Below are 17,611 nucleotides of genomic sequence, written 5' to 3'. Positions count from 1 at the left end.
AAATAGTTATTAAAACTTAACAAAAATGAATTTAGAAATAGAAAATAAATAATCAAGGGTATTAAAGTCATTTCAGCTTACCGAGGGACCAAATCCGCAATGAAACTAGTTCAAAATGATCACGAAGCCCAAAAAGTCGGAGTTTGGACTAAAACCCCATAAAAATGCATACCACATGAACTATTTTTACAATTTTGTCTAAATAATATTAAAAATACTTAAGCCTCATAATAGACTAGCTAAATAGCTAATTCTCTTAAAAATGGTGCAGGTTTATAACAAGTACTCTTTAAAACATAGATATTGTAACATGCTAGTGAAAGAAATGAAAAGAAAGATAGAGATAAAAGAGCAACTTACAGAGCAATGTCAATAGAAATCAATGTCAACGGAGTTCGTTGCCTCACTAGTCCGAGATGCAGTGTGGCATACGGTGGAGAAAGCCCTCCGACAAAGGACTAGCAGAGGTCGATGTCGAAGTTTCAGGCTACTTAATGGCTGAGAGGAGAGACATGGACCGATAGAGGTGGACACAAGAGAGATGGTGGTGAGCACTCCGACGACGGCGATATATTCTAGTTGGAAGTCCGGCAGTGGTTATGTTTCCGGTGAGAAATCATTTTTTTCCGGCAGCGGTGAGTTTTAGTCTAGGGTTGTGTATCTTCTCAAATCTCAAGGTATGTGTTAACAGATTGGATGGTTTTCTTTATAGAATTCCCGTTTCCTAATTTATCAAAATCCTAAATTTACTCATAATTCCTTTTGATGTTTTTAGTATTTAGTGGAATCTGTTAATTATTTATTTACCTTGCAAGTTTGTTAGGCTTGCTATTTCTATAAGATTATCAAATATCAAATATCAAATAAGATTGTGTTTCTTGTTTACAATTAGTTATTTATGCATATATAGAATAATAGAAATGCATATATCATGAACATGGGGCCAAATGGTTAGTTAACATTCAACCTCCATGGATTGTGTTTCTATTTTACAATAAGATTGTGTTTTTATTTTACTCCTAAAATACTCCCTAATTCCATCTATGTCCACGACGAGACTTGAACACTCAACCTCAAGGAGAAAGGACAACACTGGATACCGTTGAGATAGAAGTCTTTTAATAATTTTATTTACAAGAATACAGGTAGCAAAATTACAATTATTTCCACAATACTTTACAAATCATTAGGGCAAACAGCCCGTGGAATCAAGAAGACAAAAAGACATTATTATAAACAAATGCAGCATAATTTTATTACCTTTTGACTGTTAACAATGAATAACTTTAGCCTCATTGGTCTAAGGTAGTTCCGAACAAAATAAACGTCCTCATTTAGCAGTTGAGACTCGATAGATTGTCCACCTGGTTCAACCTCGCACGTAGGGGGTAATCATCACATGCACCATGTGTCCGCTTTGCAATGCTTTCATGGACTCCTATATTGAACGACTCATTTAATGCCTTCCTAGGGATAAACTCTACTTATGGTGTGAAAAAAGGTCTCAAGATATTTTTGAAGCGATTTCAAGGGTGCTATTATTGACCATATGGACGTACAAGCACGGTATGATTTTCAAAAGCAAAGTGAAGATATTGTCTACTCTAACTTATGAGGCCAAGACTTTGAGCATTTTATGGCTTAAAAATAAAGCTAAATGGTGTAGGGATTTGATATGGAACTCATGGGCCAACACCTTCTATATTGTACAATGTAATTCCTGCTTCTTGAAGTTCAATTTATATAAAGTCTAGCCGTTAAAACAGCCCCAATAAGATCTCATTTTATTGGCAAAGAAGTGGGAAATTACATATTCGGTTTTTTATTAATAGAATGAAGGAATCAGTAACATCAACTCTTTTGTATCAATGATAAAGACTAAAATGGTAATCAAAATGCGTCAAAAACCCAAATGTTGTAAAATTTTTCCTCATAGTTGAGTTGTTTCGCAAGCAGCCTCGCCCATGTCTAACAAATGAAGTGTTTCGACACACTCCCAAAAGTCTATTAAACTAGAAGAAGCATTGAATCCAAGTACTCCTGATCGCAACCCTGTCTTGGGATTATAAATTTGGAACCCTTCCCCATAAGTAGTGAGCAACAAATTACACTCGTTGGTCGTTTGTGGTTGTGGTTGGAATTGAAAAGCTCCATCAACTGGAAGTTTACCTGTTCCCAATTTAAAAACCACAGACCAAGAAGCATCTCTCCATACCAGAATCCAACTATCATCAATATTCATGCGATAACAAATCAAAGCTAGAGAATCTTGGATGGTTGTTAGTCTTGTCGTCAACCAGTCCGGAGCCAATCCAGGAAATGGAATCATACCAAAAACATGAGTGCTCAAATCGAATGTCAGTATACAAGAAAAGTCTAAGTCAAAATGATTTACCTCCCAATGCAATACTCCTTTAAATAAAAACGCCTCACGTCGCACATAAGTAAACTCAGGTTTAGGGGAAGCAATCTCACACCAAGTGCCTGTCTTCACCGCATAAACAAATGAAGTGTCTTTTTCATATGATATCCAAACAATTTTGTAATCGTCACTGATTGGGTCAAATCCAAACCCAATACCTCCCAAAGCGAGTTCAGAACTCCGAGGACATTCAGGCACTCTTACTTTGCGTCTGATTGAAGGGTTCCATAGAGTCAAACCATTTTTAGTCTTCAAACAGAAAGTTCCATTACATGAACCAACAGTTCTGAACCTATTGCTACAAGGAAACGGAATTCTTGTTGTTATACCAATATATCCGCGTTTGGGACACAAACACAATGGCAATTCGTCTTCTCCGTGTAATGTATAAACGACTTCTGCTATTTTATTATTGTCAATATTTTCATGCGTGAAGCGGATTTTTTGTGGGGATCGGAATGTGTGCAAGCGTATGAACTGGGGACTAGAAATACAAGTATATAACGATTTAGAGAGTGATCTAAATCGGAGGAGGGATTTCGGTGGTAGTCTTGTAAATATTTCAACAATCAACTCTTCGCATAGATAATCTGTCATCTGCATTTTTCCAACAATATAAAAGTCAGTTGTAATAGGGTGCAGTTAATTAAAATTCTTCTCTGTTTGAATAAGTTTAGAATTCTTGTCAATAAATATATATATATATATATATATATATATATATATATATATATATATATATATATATATATATATTCATGTTTTTGTAAATGGATGCACCAGATGTTCATCAACTAAGATTGACGGTGTTACTAATGAGCAAGAATAACTCCATCACAAGTAATTAATATATTTACAATAAAAAAATTAATAATAATAGAGTTATGTTACATGATCTAGGTCCAATTGTCATGCATCTATATTAACAAACTCACTCAAAACTGAGAGAAAATGGAAAAAGTAATTGGTTGTGAAGGAAAGCCACAGGGCAATTATATGCATATTTATTTATGTATATATATATATATTGGATTTAATTTGATTTGTCGTATTTGTAACCGAGATACAATTCGATTTAATTTTGTTCGTCATATTTGCAATCGATAAATTTATTAAAATGCAATGAACCGATTGCTCATGTCCTATGTATACAAAACAGATTCAAATTACCAAACTTTGATCGTCGTTATGATTAACTACATTATCTAATAAACTTTCAAAAGAAATATCTTCCATATGTGATCATAATGTCGGTAAATATGAATATCTTTACAGCCATCAATACATAAACTTGAAAGCAAAAAAAAAAAAAAAAAAAAAAAAAAAAAAAAAAAAAGATCTTAATGGGGAATTAACAAAGCCACTCACCAGAGAAAAGGAAGAAGAGGAGCACCGGATCACGACGAAGAAGGAAAAAGATTTAGCAAGAAAAGATAGGTTTTATGTTGGGATGTAAGACCAATTCCTCAAGGGCCCTATAACTCGTATCTATTTCATATTTCCTTCGTATATATTTTTAGTTTTATGTAGGGCTATAAGACCAATTCCTCAAGGGCCCTATAACTTGTATCTATTTCATATTTACTTCGTATATATTTTTGTTTCGTTTGTTATTTAAAATTAGTTATATAACAGATGATTTTGCTTTAAATGCAAATGATATATATATATATATATATATATATATATATATATATATATATATATATATATATATATATATATATATATATATATATATATACACACACTAGCAGGACACTCACGGACAGCAGCGGACGACCATTAGTTTTCTTTCATTCATTTTTTTTTTCAAAAACATGTCATATTCGGAAAATATAAACACGTAATAAAATGAAGCGAATCTTGAGATTTTAAGGCTGAACAGTATTTTTTTTTTTGACATATTTGGATTGTAGACGTATATGTTGGGGTATGTGAGTTGGTTGAAATATTTTAGCTTTTACTATTGAGATTAATTTATTTATGTTAAGATGTTATCTTTATTTTATAAGAAATATGTTTTTATGGTATAAACGGAAAGCAAATTAGAACGACTGAATAAATTGTTAAGAACCCTACTTTTTTATATAACTTAATAAAAAATTGTTAGGTCGCATAAATACATAACTAAAGCCTAAATTTTATTGTTATGTAACTTCTTTTTCATCTTAAACGAAATGGTCACTAATTTCTTTTTCGCATATTGAGCTTCCTTTATTATAAAGATGAAAAATTGTCGTTAATTTTAAAAATTACAAAAATGTCTTTGATTTTGTTAACTATATAAAAACATCATATTGGCTAAAAATAAAGGAATAATTCAAGTATTTTAAAATTTCTAAAAAAATAGTAAAAAGCAAAAAAAATAAAAAAAAATAAAAAAATAAAAAATAAAAAATAAAAAATGGTTAGATAACAAAGTTAAACTACCATCCATATTTACGCAAGTCTACACAATTCTAATGAATCGTACATACCTTTTTAGGTTGTGTAAAAAACATTGGTTGAATTTTCTAAAAATCATGGGTTAAATACAAGAAATGTCAAATTCCATTTGATGTCATCATTTGCCAATAATTTTTAGATTTTGTGTTCTGCTAGGTTAGAAGTATACAACCCTAACACTAACATGAAAACAAAAAATAAAAATAAAAATAAAAATCCATTCAATTTTCTTGTTTGCTATCTTTTAAATGAAGCATATATGATTTATAAATCAGGATTATATTCATAATTGCAACTGCATGCATCATATATGCATATGGACATATATGGCTTAATTATATGTAAATGCTATGACCATATACATATTGTCTTAAAATTAATGGGAGTGAGAAAATTAATTTAACTATGTTCAGATGCCTAGACATAGTTACATATGCTAAACATTAGGTTGACATAAACCAGTTGAGATCTCTTGAGCCTGTTTGCGACAATTGAGATATTATGATCAACCAAACATATGCTAAGATTCTAATATAAAAGTCTCATGAAGTAATTTTTTAAATTGTTCCATTTTGTCACATAGGATCAACATCATAAACTTAACATTTTTCAAGAAAGTTAACAAAAATCAACTGATTTTGCAGTGAAAATGAAGGATCATGCTAACTCTACCCATCTTTACTTGACTACACATATCTTGATGAAAAATGCAACGCTAATCAAGTGAAGGGCTACCATTTGAGGATGGTTCAATGTTGTTTCCTAGCTTTAAAAGTCACTTGAACTTTTTTTTGTAGCTCGTTGATACAGTCTCTACATCTCCTTATTTATGTAATTTGTGGTTATGGTCATCCAATGACCTTCCTTAAGTTGAAAGGATTTCTCGTCTTTTTTAAAATCAACTTTAAATATCATACCTTGAAGCCGAAAAACAATGCATTAGTTCCTCAATTAAAAGTAAAATATGTTCACTTTTGAAGCAAATAGGATACTGATAACAACATAAAATAGTTTAGTCGTTTAAATGCAAAAAGAGGCACAAAAAGGTTATTGTGCAATCTAGAGAAAATAAAGAAAATGGTAAAATAAACATTTTGAAGTTCATCCTAAAAGAATCGTTGGATCCTTTCCCAAAAAAACATTTCAACTTATGATAATGTTTTCAACAGTAAATTACAAACATTAAATATTAGTTCCTATTGGGCAAATTGTGAGAAATAAAAACATGATTTACTCCTTTTACCAATATAGACAATCTACTTTACTCTTTACTCATAATAAAAAGATATTTATATTCATTTACTGATAATGGAAACGTACTTACACTTCAAGCAGCATGTCGTTCATTCAAAATATCACCTCTTAACAAGCTTATGTTGAAGATCAGCATATGCAGATCACCGATAGTCATTGCTAGCCCATCTTCACAAAATTCCACCTCCTACGACAGCAGTTGCAGACTGAAAAAAAAATGAGATTCAAAATGTGTGACCTTGAACCATCCTTGAAGGGTAAAACAATAATTACATCAATCTTCGAATCATGTTTATTTGTCTATTTTTTTTTTTTGAAATGAAAACAAACAAAAACTACATAAAAATAAATGAATTTTAAGAGTAACAACATAAATGATGATATACATAACCACTATTTTTTAGGATGACACTTTTTTATATAAGGCTTTTGACCTTTCAGCCCACAAATGATGTCCACAGTAAAGCAAGATGGTGGGGTTACCCTACTCCCTAAAATGTCATGCGTCAAATCCTTTTTCTTTTTTAAAATACCTAGCATATGTAACCATAGGCTTCAATAAACATGTCATGTTTCTTATGCCTGAAACATTAACTGAACTTAAATCTAATATTAGAATGGATTAAAAGGATACTTTTATCAAAATTACAAATAGAATACACACCTTTAATTACAATGGAGATTCCACGAAAATGGATAAAAAAAGAAAATTTAATCAAAATTACAAATAAATTACACACCTTTCTTTTTATTTATATGTGACACAATCAGTTCACTGCAAAGATGGGGAATTCCAATTAGAAACTGAGAGTAATAGGGATAATAACAATAAAGCATACAATTTGATTTTATTATACTCGAATTTAGATTTAACAGTCAGTTGCACGCTACTACAACCAAAATTAACATTTGTCAAATTACAATTATGCCCTTGACTTTCAAAAACATCATATGGCCCGAATTTGAAATTTGAAAAGATTCTTGAAAAAAAATATAACATAAGCTTACTATTTTTTGTCTCTGATTATTGATGCGTCTCTGGGCCAAAAATACGTTGTTGTATAGATGGTGTTTCTGTTTTACAATTAGTTATTTATGCATATATAAAAATGCGTATATCATGAACATGGGGTCACATGGTTAGTCAACAAATAAAACCAATCTTTTATATATAAAATCAGTATTAAGGAGGTCCAAAATCAGTGGGCCATGGCCCCCTGGCCCTTTAGAAGCTCCGCACCTGTTAGCAGGAGCAGGTTATTTATGAGTCAGCAGCCAACTTAACATTCCTTAAGCGTGCAACAAATGCTCAAGCAGCATTGCATGTTTTCTTTTAGAGCAAGTTTTGACTCGCACTGTGACCAATTTTGCCAACACTAACTTCGGCCCATGACGTTTTTTGCCCTCAACCACTCTATAAATAGTCTCATTTATTGTAATCCTAATGTATTGTACGAAATAGCCTTTTATGACAAGAAGTAATAAATCTCTCTCTCATGTTCGTCATAGATATAACCGATCAATCATGTGGTCCTATAGTTAGAGAATCCAACTTCTAATCTGTACGACGCACATTAGATTGGAGCTTGCCTGCATGAATAACATACAATCAAAATAAGACCATTAATGAACATCAAGTACTCGTTAAATTGAATGAGACAGGCCAGATTAAAAAAGTCTAATGGTTGGAAATATGAGGTAGCAAAATGAAATAATATCCTAAATCATTTGCATTACTTTTAAGTTTTTTTTTCTTTTTCTTTTTTGAACAGAAAATATAATATAACCTATCTACTTCTAAAATACCTCTTAATTCCATCTATGCCTACGACGAGACTTGAACATTTAACCTCAAGGAGGGAGGGAATACCGGATACCGCTGTGGTAGAAGCCATTTGGTAATTTAATTTACAAGAATACAGGTAGCAAAAAAACAATTATTTCCACAATACTTTAGAAATCATTAGGGCCAACGGCCCCTAGAATCAAGATGACAAAAAGACATTATTATAACAAATGCAACATAATTTTATTACCTTTTGACCGTTGACAATGAACAACTTTGCCTCATTGGTCTAAGATAGTTTCCGAAAAAAATAAATGTCCTCATTTAGCGGTTGAGACTCGGTAGATTGTCCACCAGGCTCAACCTCGCACATAGGGGGTAATCATCGCATGCACCATGTGTCCGCTTTGCAATTCTTTCATGGACTCTTATATTGAACGACTCCTTTGATGTCTTCCTAGGGATATAATCTACTTATAGTGTGGGAAAACTCTACTTATGGTGTGAAAACAGGTCTCAATATATTTTTGAAGCGATTTCAAGGGTGCTATTATTGACCATATAGACGTATAGGCACGGTATGATTTTCAATAGCAAAGTGCAGATATTGTCTACTCTAAGTTATGAGGTCAAGACTTTGAGCATTTTATGGCTTAAAAATAAAGCTAAATGGTGTAGGAATTTGATATGGAACTCATGGGCCAACAACCTTCTATATTGTACAATGTAATTCCTACTTCTTGAAGTTCAATTTATATAAAGTCTAGCCGTTAAAACAGCCTCAATAAGATCTCATTTTATTGGCAAAGAAGTGGGAAATTACATATTCGGTTTTTTATTAATAGAATGAAGGAATTAGTAAGTAACATCAACTCTTTTGTACCAATGATAAAGACTAAAATGGTAATCAAAAAGCATCAAAAACCCAAATGTTGTAAATTTTTTCCTCATAGTTGAGTTGTTTCGCAAGCAGCCTCCCCCATGTCTAACAAATGAATTGTTTCGACACACTCCCGAAAGTCTATTAAACTAGAAGAAGCATTGAATCCAAGTACTCCTGATTGCACCCCTGTCTTGGAATTATAAATTTGGAACCCATCCCCATAAGTAATGAGCAACAAATTACACTCGTTGGTCGTTTGTGGTTGTGGTTGGAATTGAAAAGCTCCATCAACTGGAAGTTTACCTGTTCCCAATTTAAAAACCACAGACCAAGAAGCATCTCTCCATACCAGAATCCAACTATCATCAATATTCATGCGATAACAAATCAAAGCTAGAGAATCTTGGATGGTTGTTAGTCTTGTTGTCAACCAGTCCAGAGCCGATCCAGGAAATGGAATCATACCAAAAACATGAGTGCTCAAATCGAATGTCAGTATACAAGAAAAGTCTAAGTCAAAACGATTTACCTCCCAATGCAATACTCCTTTGAATAAAAACGCCTCACGTCGCACATAAGTAAACTCAGGTTTAGGGGAAGCAATCTCACACCAAGTGCCCGTCTTCACCGCATAAACAAATGAAGTGTCTTTTTCATATGATATCCAAACAATTTTGTAATCGTCACTGATTGGGTCAAATCCAAACCCAATACCTCCCAAAGCGAGTTCAGAACTCCGAGGACATTCAGCCACTCTTACTTTGCGTCTGATTGAAGGGTTCCATAGATTCAAACCATTTTTAGTCTTCAAACAGAAAGTCCCATTACATGAACCAACAGTTCTGAACCTATTGCTACAAGGAAACGGAATTGTTGTTGTTATACCAATATATCCACGTTTGGGACACAAACACAAGGGCAATTCGTCTTCTCCGTGTAATGTATAAACGACTTCTGCTATTTTATTATTGTCAATATTTTCATGCGTGAAGCGGATTTTTTGTGGGGATCGGAATGTGTGCAAGCGTATGAACCCAGGACTAGAAATACAGGTATATAACGATTTAGAGAGTGATCTAAATCGAAGGAGGGATTTGGGTGGTAGTCTTGTAAAAATTTCAACAATCAACTCTTGGCATAAATAATCTGACATCTGCATTTTTCCAACAATATAAAAGTCAGTTGTAATAGGGTGCAATTAAAATTCGAATAAGTTTAGAATTCTTGTCAATATATATATTCATGTTATTTTGTAAATGGATGCACCAGATGTTCATCAACTAAGATTGACGGTGTAACTAATGAACAAGAATATCTATTTATTTATGACATTTTAGATATTTTGTATTACAGATTTAAGAGTCCCAATGCCAAATAATTAACAAGTTCACAAGATATATATACAAATAAACATAACAACAAACTAAGATAAGAGTTCTCACAGTCATATGTACCGTATCCTATTTGGATATTGGGTAGAACTGTAGAAGCATCATTTCTCTTTATTATCACAAATTTTTACGTATGGCCAAATAGAAGACGTGAGATAGATTAAGGTTGTGAGACGAAACCAGTCGATAGGCATAAGTTCAGGGATGGCATTCAGCATCGACTATTGGGGTTTTAACGGTTGTCAACTAAGACCGGAGGCTGCACATAGCAGGGGCAACGGTGACGGCGAATGGTGGTGTCCGGTGGTGACGGCCTGACGTTGTAAGGAGAGTAGGGTTTAAAGGTTTTTTTTTTATCTTTTTGGTGAGTTTTGAGACTTGTTTTCCCCTTTTCTATATTTTTGTGGCATTTTATAAACCTTTAGATAGATCACACGATAATGTTTAGGATTTGTGGATTTTCTATTAAAGGAGTATTTTAATCTCGCATTAGAAAAGGCTTTTCTTTTTGGTAAGTTTTGAGACATGTTTTCCTCTTTCCTCTATTTTTGTGGCATTTTATAAAACTTTAGATAGATCACGGTTTAGGATTTGTGGATTTTATATTAAAGGGGTATTTTTATCTCGCATTATTGGAAAAGGCTTTGCAATTTTCATTAATTACCGCTCCATGTCTCCGTCTAACCGGTAGTAGGTAGATGGTAGCAGGTAGCAAGTTACAGGTAGTTGGAAGCTATAGTTTTTATTTATTATAAGAATGTTTGACAAAAATAGCCGGAAGCTTTTGAAATATAAATAATTACATACAATGACACTTGTTTAAATGCTAATTGTGTCAGATCCTCTTAAGGGCCATAGCCCCTTGATTTTTTCACCAAGACCAATATTATATGTATATAAACGATTGCTTTCATTTTTCCCAACCTATCCCCTATTCTAATAAATAATAACAAATTTGTCACATGGCATTTTATTAGCCCCCCCTGCCCAACAATTTATCCCACCTAAAATACTTATGTAATTTTCCGAAACAACCCTTTGTGCCTCTTATTCATTCGTTATCGTCGAGAGACAGCTGCTCATCAATTTGAAACCCTAATCCAGCCGCTCTTCAGTCGTTCCCCCCCCCCCTCTCTCTCTCTCTCTCTCTCTTGTCAAAACCACCATTGCTACCTTTTTCTCTTCTCAAGAAAATGGTAGCATCTCAACGAAAGAACACCATTTATGACGACTAAAGACTTACATATAGTAGGTCTCTCTATCGCTGGTTTACAATCATAAACCACCCCATACCTCAATGGAGAAGTACTTTAGGAACACATAAAGAGGGGACACAGGGGCTCGACACTCCGGTCAAGAGAAATTCCTTAGCATACGGAAATGTCATCTTCTTAGGCTACCATTTTTTTCTTTTACCGCTCAAATTCTAGATGTCGTTCAGGAATTGCTCAAAAGATTCCTAATTTTTCCTTTCATAATATTTGTTATTGTGTTCTTTGCTACCAAAAATCTAACCTCTAAAATCATGAATCGATGATATTTTGAAGAGCGAAGCCAAAAAACGCGAATAATGAAAGCATTGATATCAGGTTAGCTTCATCTCCGAAACTCATTCTCAGCATTGTCGAATTAGCCAAATTTTACCTACTAGAGTCGGTCACCTAGTAGGTAAATTATATATATATATATATATATATATATATATATATATATATATATATATATATATATATATATATATATATATGTATAATTTACCGATGAAAACATTGTGTATGTATTTGTACCTTTATACATATAAAAATGTTATATATCTAAAAATATACATATAAAAACGTATAAAAATCCTATTAATATCTCTATACGTGTAAAAATGTTATATACATATTTATAGATACAAATACATATAAATTGCATTATCTATACATATTAATAAGTAACATAAATAAAAAGCATACAAATATTTATACACAATTTTAAAATGAAAAATGCATATACCTATATTTATATACCTTTACAAATTTTTTTATATAGTATTAAGTGTCTTTATTTATTTTTAAAGGTATAAATACAATTTTAAATAAACAAATGCGTTTCTTTTACATATAAAATACATTTATAAATTCATGAAATAATAATAGTAATAATAATAATTATAATCATAATAACATGTTAGATATTAAGTATAATCTTTCTAGAATGTTTTCAAGCAAATTTTGTTGTTGCTTCACATGTGCCGCCTCCGCCTCCACCTCCGGTGGCTTCACCTTTGTCGCCTTCGCCTCTAGAATCTTCTGCATGTAAAATTTTCTTTTTCTATTGTTATGTATTTCAAGTTTTATGCTTGAAAATCGAGTATGTTTCCCCTGTAATTTGAGTATCAGAGAATTGTTGCTCTTTTTTTTACAGTGAAAGTTTTTTTTTTTTTTTTCTAAATTCAAAGCATCTTTTGAAGTCGTTCCACCAAACTAGAACCTTACTTTGAGGTTAGTTGTGGTTCAGTTTTGATTTATGATAATGTGTTGATTTCTGAAATATATTGGTTGATTTCTGATTGTGTTTATTTGGTGAAATATATTGCTGAGAATATGTTACTAGTTTCTCATTGTTCTTTTTTATTGAAAATGTGTTCCTTGTTGCTAATATAAGTTGCTGATTTTGTTCATTTGCTAAAATTTGTTGGGGATCTTGTTATTATGTGTTGAATTGTCGTTGACATCTATTGTTGATCTTTGAAATTTGTTAATGTTGCTAGTGAAATCATATGCTTTGCTTTTTTTTTTCCTTCTGAAATATGATAATATTTTGCTGATGAAATCATATGCTTTGATGTTTTGCTTGATGAAATCTGATTATTAGCATGATATGGATTCACTAAATGAAAGTACAATGTTATATCTTGAAAATGTGGTGTCTATTAGTAGAGGAGATTTCATACCCACAAGTTTACGGAGCTCATTAACATTAGATTTGTTATGGATGGTGATGGTTCTAAAAGATTTCACAAAGCAACGAAACATGAGCTTTGGGTATAATCAAGAAATGATAATGTTATGTTTGATTTGGATTTATGTTTAATCTGGATTTTATATGGTGTTTGGAAATTTTTTATAATTATTCAAGAAGTTTATTCAGTTATTTTATAAAAAAAATGTTAAATTTAGCAAAAAATAACATAGAATGGTAAAATGGCAATTTTATAATTCAGCACTACAATTCAGAGGTTCCAACCAAACAACATTTGAAAATTCAGATGTTAAAAATTCAGACCCTCTTAGAAATTCAGGCCACTTAAAAATTCAACTCTTATAAATTCAAATCCTGCCAAAAAACTTTTACGCCCTCCTCCATTTCTAGTCAATTACTTTTGTTTTTCTCCCTTGAATAAAGCAACGCTTCGACCCAACAACTTCATCCCATTAGCTAAAGTGTGACCGTTCTTTAAAGGTAAACTCCTGCTATAGGGTAAAAATGAACAAACTTGTTGAGTGTGTCAGCTAAGGTGTGGCCTCCCTTTAAATGAAAAATCTAGCTAGGGGGTAAAAATGAACAAATTTGTTGAGTGTAGAGGCTTGAGTTGCTTATTGGAGTTATCATAAGCATGGCTACGTATTGATAGTCCGCTTAAGCAGGTTGCGTATGGCAATTAGCAAGCACGGGGAAACACGGACAATCGGAAGGGCTGAAACCAATAGTCATTGTTTTACCATTTAGACGTAGACTATGATTTACTAATAGTTAGCAAAGTAGTAAAATATAATAACAATATTTATATTTCGGTACAAAAAATTATTTTACAGAATTAATAATTATACATTTTCAATTACCAGATCAAATTATTTTCAATAATTTTAATTTTTCTTAAATCTTTATAATATTCTTTTATTTAAATAAATATGAGCTTAGAAACTAACAAACATCAAATAAGATTGTGTTTCTATTTTATAGTTAGTTATTTATATGAATATATAGAAATACGTATATCATGAACATGGGGCCAAATGCTTAGTCAACAAATAAAACCAATCTATTATATATAAAATCAGTATTAAGGAGGTCAAAAATTAGGGGGCCATGGCCCCCTGGCTTAGAGGCTCCGCCCCTATTAGCAAGAGTAGGTTATTTATGAGTAAGCAGCCAACATTCCTTAAGCGGGCAACAAATGCTAAAGCAGCATAACATGTTTTCTTTGAGAGCAAATTTTGACTCGCACTGGGACCAATTTTGCCAGCATTGACTTCGGCCCATGATTTTTTTGCCCATTATTATTAGGTCAACCACTCTATAAATAGTCTCATTTATTTTAATCCTAAAGTATTTTACGAAATAGCTTTCTACAACAAGAAGTAATAAATCTGTCTCTCTCTCATGTTTGTCATAGATATAACTGGTCATTCATGTGGTCATATAGTTAGAGAATCCAATTTCTAATTTGTATGATGCACATTAGATTCGAGCTTGCCTACATGAATAACATACAATCAAAACAAGACCATTAATGCATATCAAGTACTCGTTAAATTGAATGAGAAAGGCCGGATTAAAAAAGTCTAATGGTTGGAAATCTAAGGTAGCAAAAAAGTCTACTCCTAAAATACACCTTAATTCTATCTATGTCCACAACGAGACTTGAACACTCAACCTCAAGGACAGATGACAACACGGGATATCGTTGAGATAGAAGCTCTTTGGTAATTTAATTTACAAGAATACAAGTAGCAAAATTACAATTATTTCCATAATACTTTAGAAATCATTAGGGCCAACAGCATGTAGAATCAAGATGACAAAAAGACATTATTATAAGCAAATGCAACATATTTTTATTACCTTTCGACTGTTGACAATGAAAAAGTTAGCCTCATTGGTCTAAGGTAGTTCCAACAAAATAAACGTCCTCATTTAGCGGTTGAGACTTGATAGATTGTCCACCTGGTTCAACCTCACACGTAGGCGGTAATCATCGCATGCACCATGTGTCCGCTTTGCAATGCTTTCATGGACTCCTATATTGAACGACTCATTTAATGCCTTCCTAGGGATAAACTCTACTTATGGTGTGAAAACAGGTCTCAAGATATTTTTGAAGCGATTTCAAGGGTGCTATTATTTACCATATGGACGTACAGGCACGGTATGATTTTCAATAGCAAAGTGAAGATATTGTCTACTCTAACTTATGAGGTCACGACTTTGAGCATTTTATGGCTTAAAAATAAAGCTAAATGGTGTAGGGATTTGATATGGAACTCATGGACCAACACCTTCTATATTGTACAATGTAATTCCTGCTTCTTGAAGTTCAATTTATATAAAGTCTAGCCGTTAAAACAGCCCCAATAAGATCTCATTTTATTGGCAAAGAAGTGGGAAATTACATATTCGGTTTTTTATTAATAGAATGAAGGAATCAATAAGTAACATAAACTCTTTTGTACCAATGATAAAGACTAAAATGGTAATCAAAATGCGTCAAAAACCCAAATATATGATGTAAATTTTTTCCTCATAGTTGAGTTGTTTTGCAAGCAACCTCCCCTATGTCTAACAAATGAAGTGTTTCGACACACTCCCGAAAGTCTATTAAACTAGAAGCAGCATTGAATCCAAGTACTCCTGATCGCACCCCTGTCTTGGGATTATAAATTTGGAACCCTTCCCCATAAGTAGTGAGCAACAAATTACACTCGTTGGTCGTTTGCGGTTGTGGTTGGAATTGAAAAGCTCCATCAACTGGAAGTTTACCTGTTCCCAATTTAAAAACCACAGACCAAGAAGCATCTCTCCAAACCCGAATCCAAGTATCATCAACATCCATACGATAAGAAATCAAAGCTAGAGAATCTTGGATGGTTGTTATTCGTGTTGTTAACCAATCCCAAGTGGGTCCAGGCAATGGAATCATACCAAAAAACATGAGTACTCAAATCGAATGTCAGTATATAGGAAGGAGGTATATGTCTTGTGATTTGATATGATCACGAGTTACTTCCCAATGCAACACTCCATTGAATAAAAAAGCCTCATATAACACAGAAGTAAACTGGTTTAGGGGAAGCAACTTCACACCAAGTGCCCGTTTTCACTGCATACACAAATGAAGTGTCTTTTTCATATGATATCCAAACAATTTTGTAATCATCACTGATTGGGTCAAATCCAAACCCAATACCTCCCAAAGCGAGTTCAGAACTCCGAGGACATTCAGGCACTCTTACTTTGCGTCTGATTGAAGGGTTCCATAGAGTCAAACCATTTTTAGTCTTCAAACAGAAAGTTCCATTACATGAACCAACAGTTCTGAACCTATTGCTACAAGGAAACGGAATTGTTGTTGTTATACCAATATATCCATGTTTGGGACACAAACACAATGGCAATTCGTCTTCTCCGTGTAATGTATAAACGTCTTCTGCTATTTTATTATTGTCAATATTTTCATGCGTGAAGCGGATTTTTTGTGGGGATCGGAAAGTGTGCATGCGCATGAACCCAGGGCTAAAAATACAAGTATATAACGATTTAGAGAGTGATCTAAATCGAGGAGGGATTTGGGTGGTAGTCTTGTAAATATTTCAACAATCAACTCTTCGCATATATATTCTGACATCTGCATTTTTCCAACAAGATAAAAATCAGTTGTAATAGGGTGCAATTAAAATTCTTCTCTGTTTGAATAAGTTTAGAATTCTTGTCAATATATATATATATATATATATATATATATATATATATATATATATATATATATATTCATGTTTTTTGTAAATGGATGCACCAGATGTTCATCAACTAAGATTGACGGTGTAACTAATGAACAAGAATAACTCCAACAGAAGTAATTAATATATTTACACAAAAAATTTATAATAAAATAGTTATGTTCCCAGTTACATGATCTAGGTCCAATTGTCATGCATCTAAATTAACAAATTAACTCAAAAGTCAAAACTAAGATAAAATGAAAAAAGTAATTGGTTGTGAATGAAAGCCATAGGGCATATATAAGCCTATTTATTTATGTATAAATATTGGTGATACAATTCTATTTAGTTCTGTTTGTCATACTTGCAATCGATAAACTTATTAAAATGCAATGAACCGATTGTGCATGTCCTATGTATACAAAACAGATACTCAAATGATCAAAGTTTGATCTTCGTTATGATCAACTACATTATCTAATATACTTTCAAAAGATATCATCAATACATGATTATAATGTTGATGAATCTGGATATCTTTACAGCCATACATGATTATAATGTTGATGAAGCGGATTTTTTGTGGGGATCGGAATGTGTGCAAGCGTATGAACTGGGGACTAGAAATACAAGTATATAACGATTTAGAGAGTGATCTAAATCGGAGGAGGGATTTCGGTGGTAGTCTTGTAAATATTTCAACAATCAACTCTTCGCATAGAT

General features: G+C 32.6%; 3 protein-coding genes across 3 annotated transcripts; all 3 read right to left on the bottom strand.

The window, feature by feature from the left end:
- Positions 1–1,930: 1,930 nt before the first annotated feature.
- Positions 1,931–3,025, bottom strand: LOC145064654 (putative F-box protein At3g16210). Its single transcript, XM_079012062.1, has one exon. The coding sequence runs from the start codon at positions 3,023–3,025 to the stop codon at positions 1,931–1,933; it is 1,095 nt and encodes a 364-aa protein (XP_078868188.1).
- A 5,832-nt stretch (positions 3,026–8,857) lies between these two features.
- Positions 8,858–9,952, bottom strand: LOC145064653 (putative F-box protein At3g16210). Its single transcript, XM_079012061.1, has one exon. The coding sequence runs from the start codon at positions 9,950–9,952 to the stop codon at positions 8,858–8,860; it is 1,095 nt and encodes a 364-aa protein (XP_078868187.1).
- A 6,255-nt stretch (positions 9,953–16,207) lies between these two features.
- On the bottom strand, positions 16,208–16,672 carry LOC145064652 (putative F-box protein At3g16210). Its single transcript, XM_079012060.1, has one exon. The coding sequence runs from the start codon at positions 16,670–16,672 to the stop codon at positions 16,208–16,210; it is 465 nt and encodes a 154-aa protein (XP_078868186.1).
- Positions 16,673–17,611: the final 939 nt, after the last annotated feature.

The sequence above is a fragment of the Lactuca serriola genome, chromosome 7 (genome assembly GCF_051521515.1).
Source record: "Lactuca serriola cultivar US96UC23 chromosome 7, Lser_US96UC23_V15, whole genome shotgun sequence".
In the NCBI taxonomy this organism is placed as follows: Eukaryota; Viridiplantae; Streptophyta; class Magnoliopsida; order Asterales; family Asteraceae; genus Lactuca; species Lactuca serriola.
The sequence above is the reverse complement of the archived record's forward strand: the minus strand, read 5'-3'. Positions and strand labels throughout refer to the sequence as shown.

What these genes read in the sequence shown, in the direction of transcription:
- LOC145064654 (XM_079012062.1), bottom strand. Translation starts at nt 3,025, where the DNA reads ATGCAGATGACAGATTATCTATGCGAAGAGTTGATTGTTGAAATATTT.
- LOC145064652 (XM_079012060.1), bottom strand. Translation starts at nt 16,672, where the DNA reads ATGCGCATGCACACTTTCCGATCCCCACAAAAAATCCGCTTCACGCAT.
- LOC145064653 (XM_079012061.1), bottom strand. Translation starts at nt 9,952, where the DNA reads ATGCAGATGTCAGATTATTTATGCCAAGAGTTGATTGTTGAAATTTTT.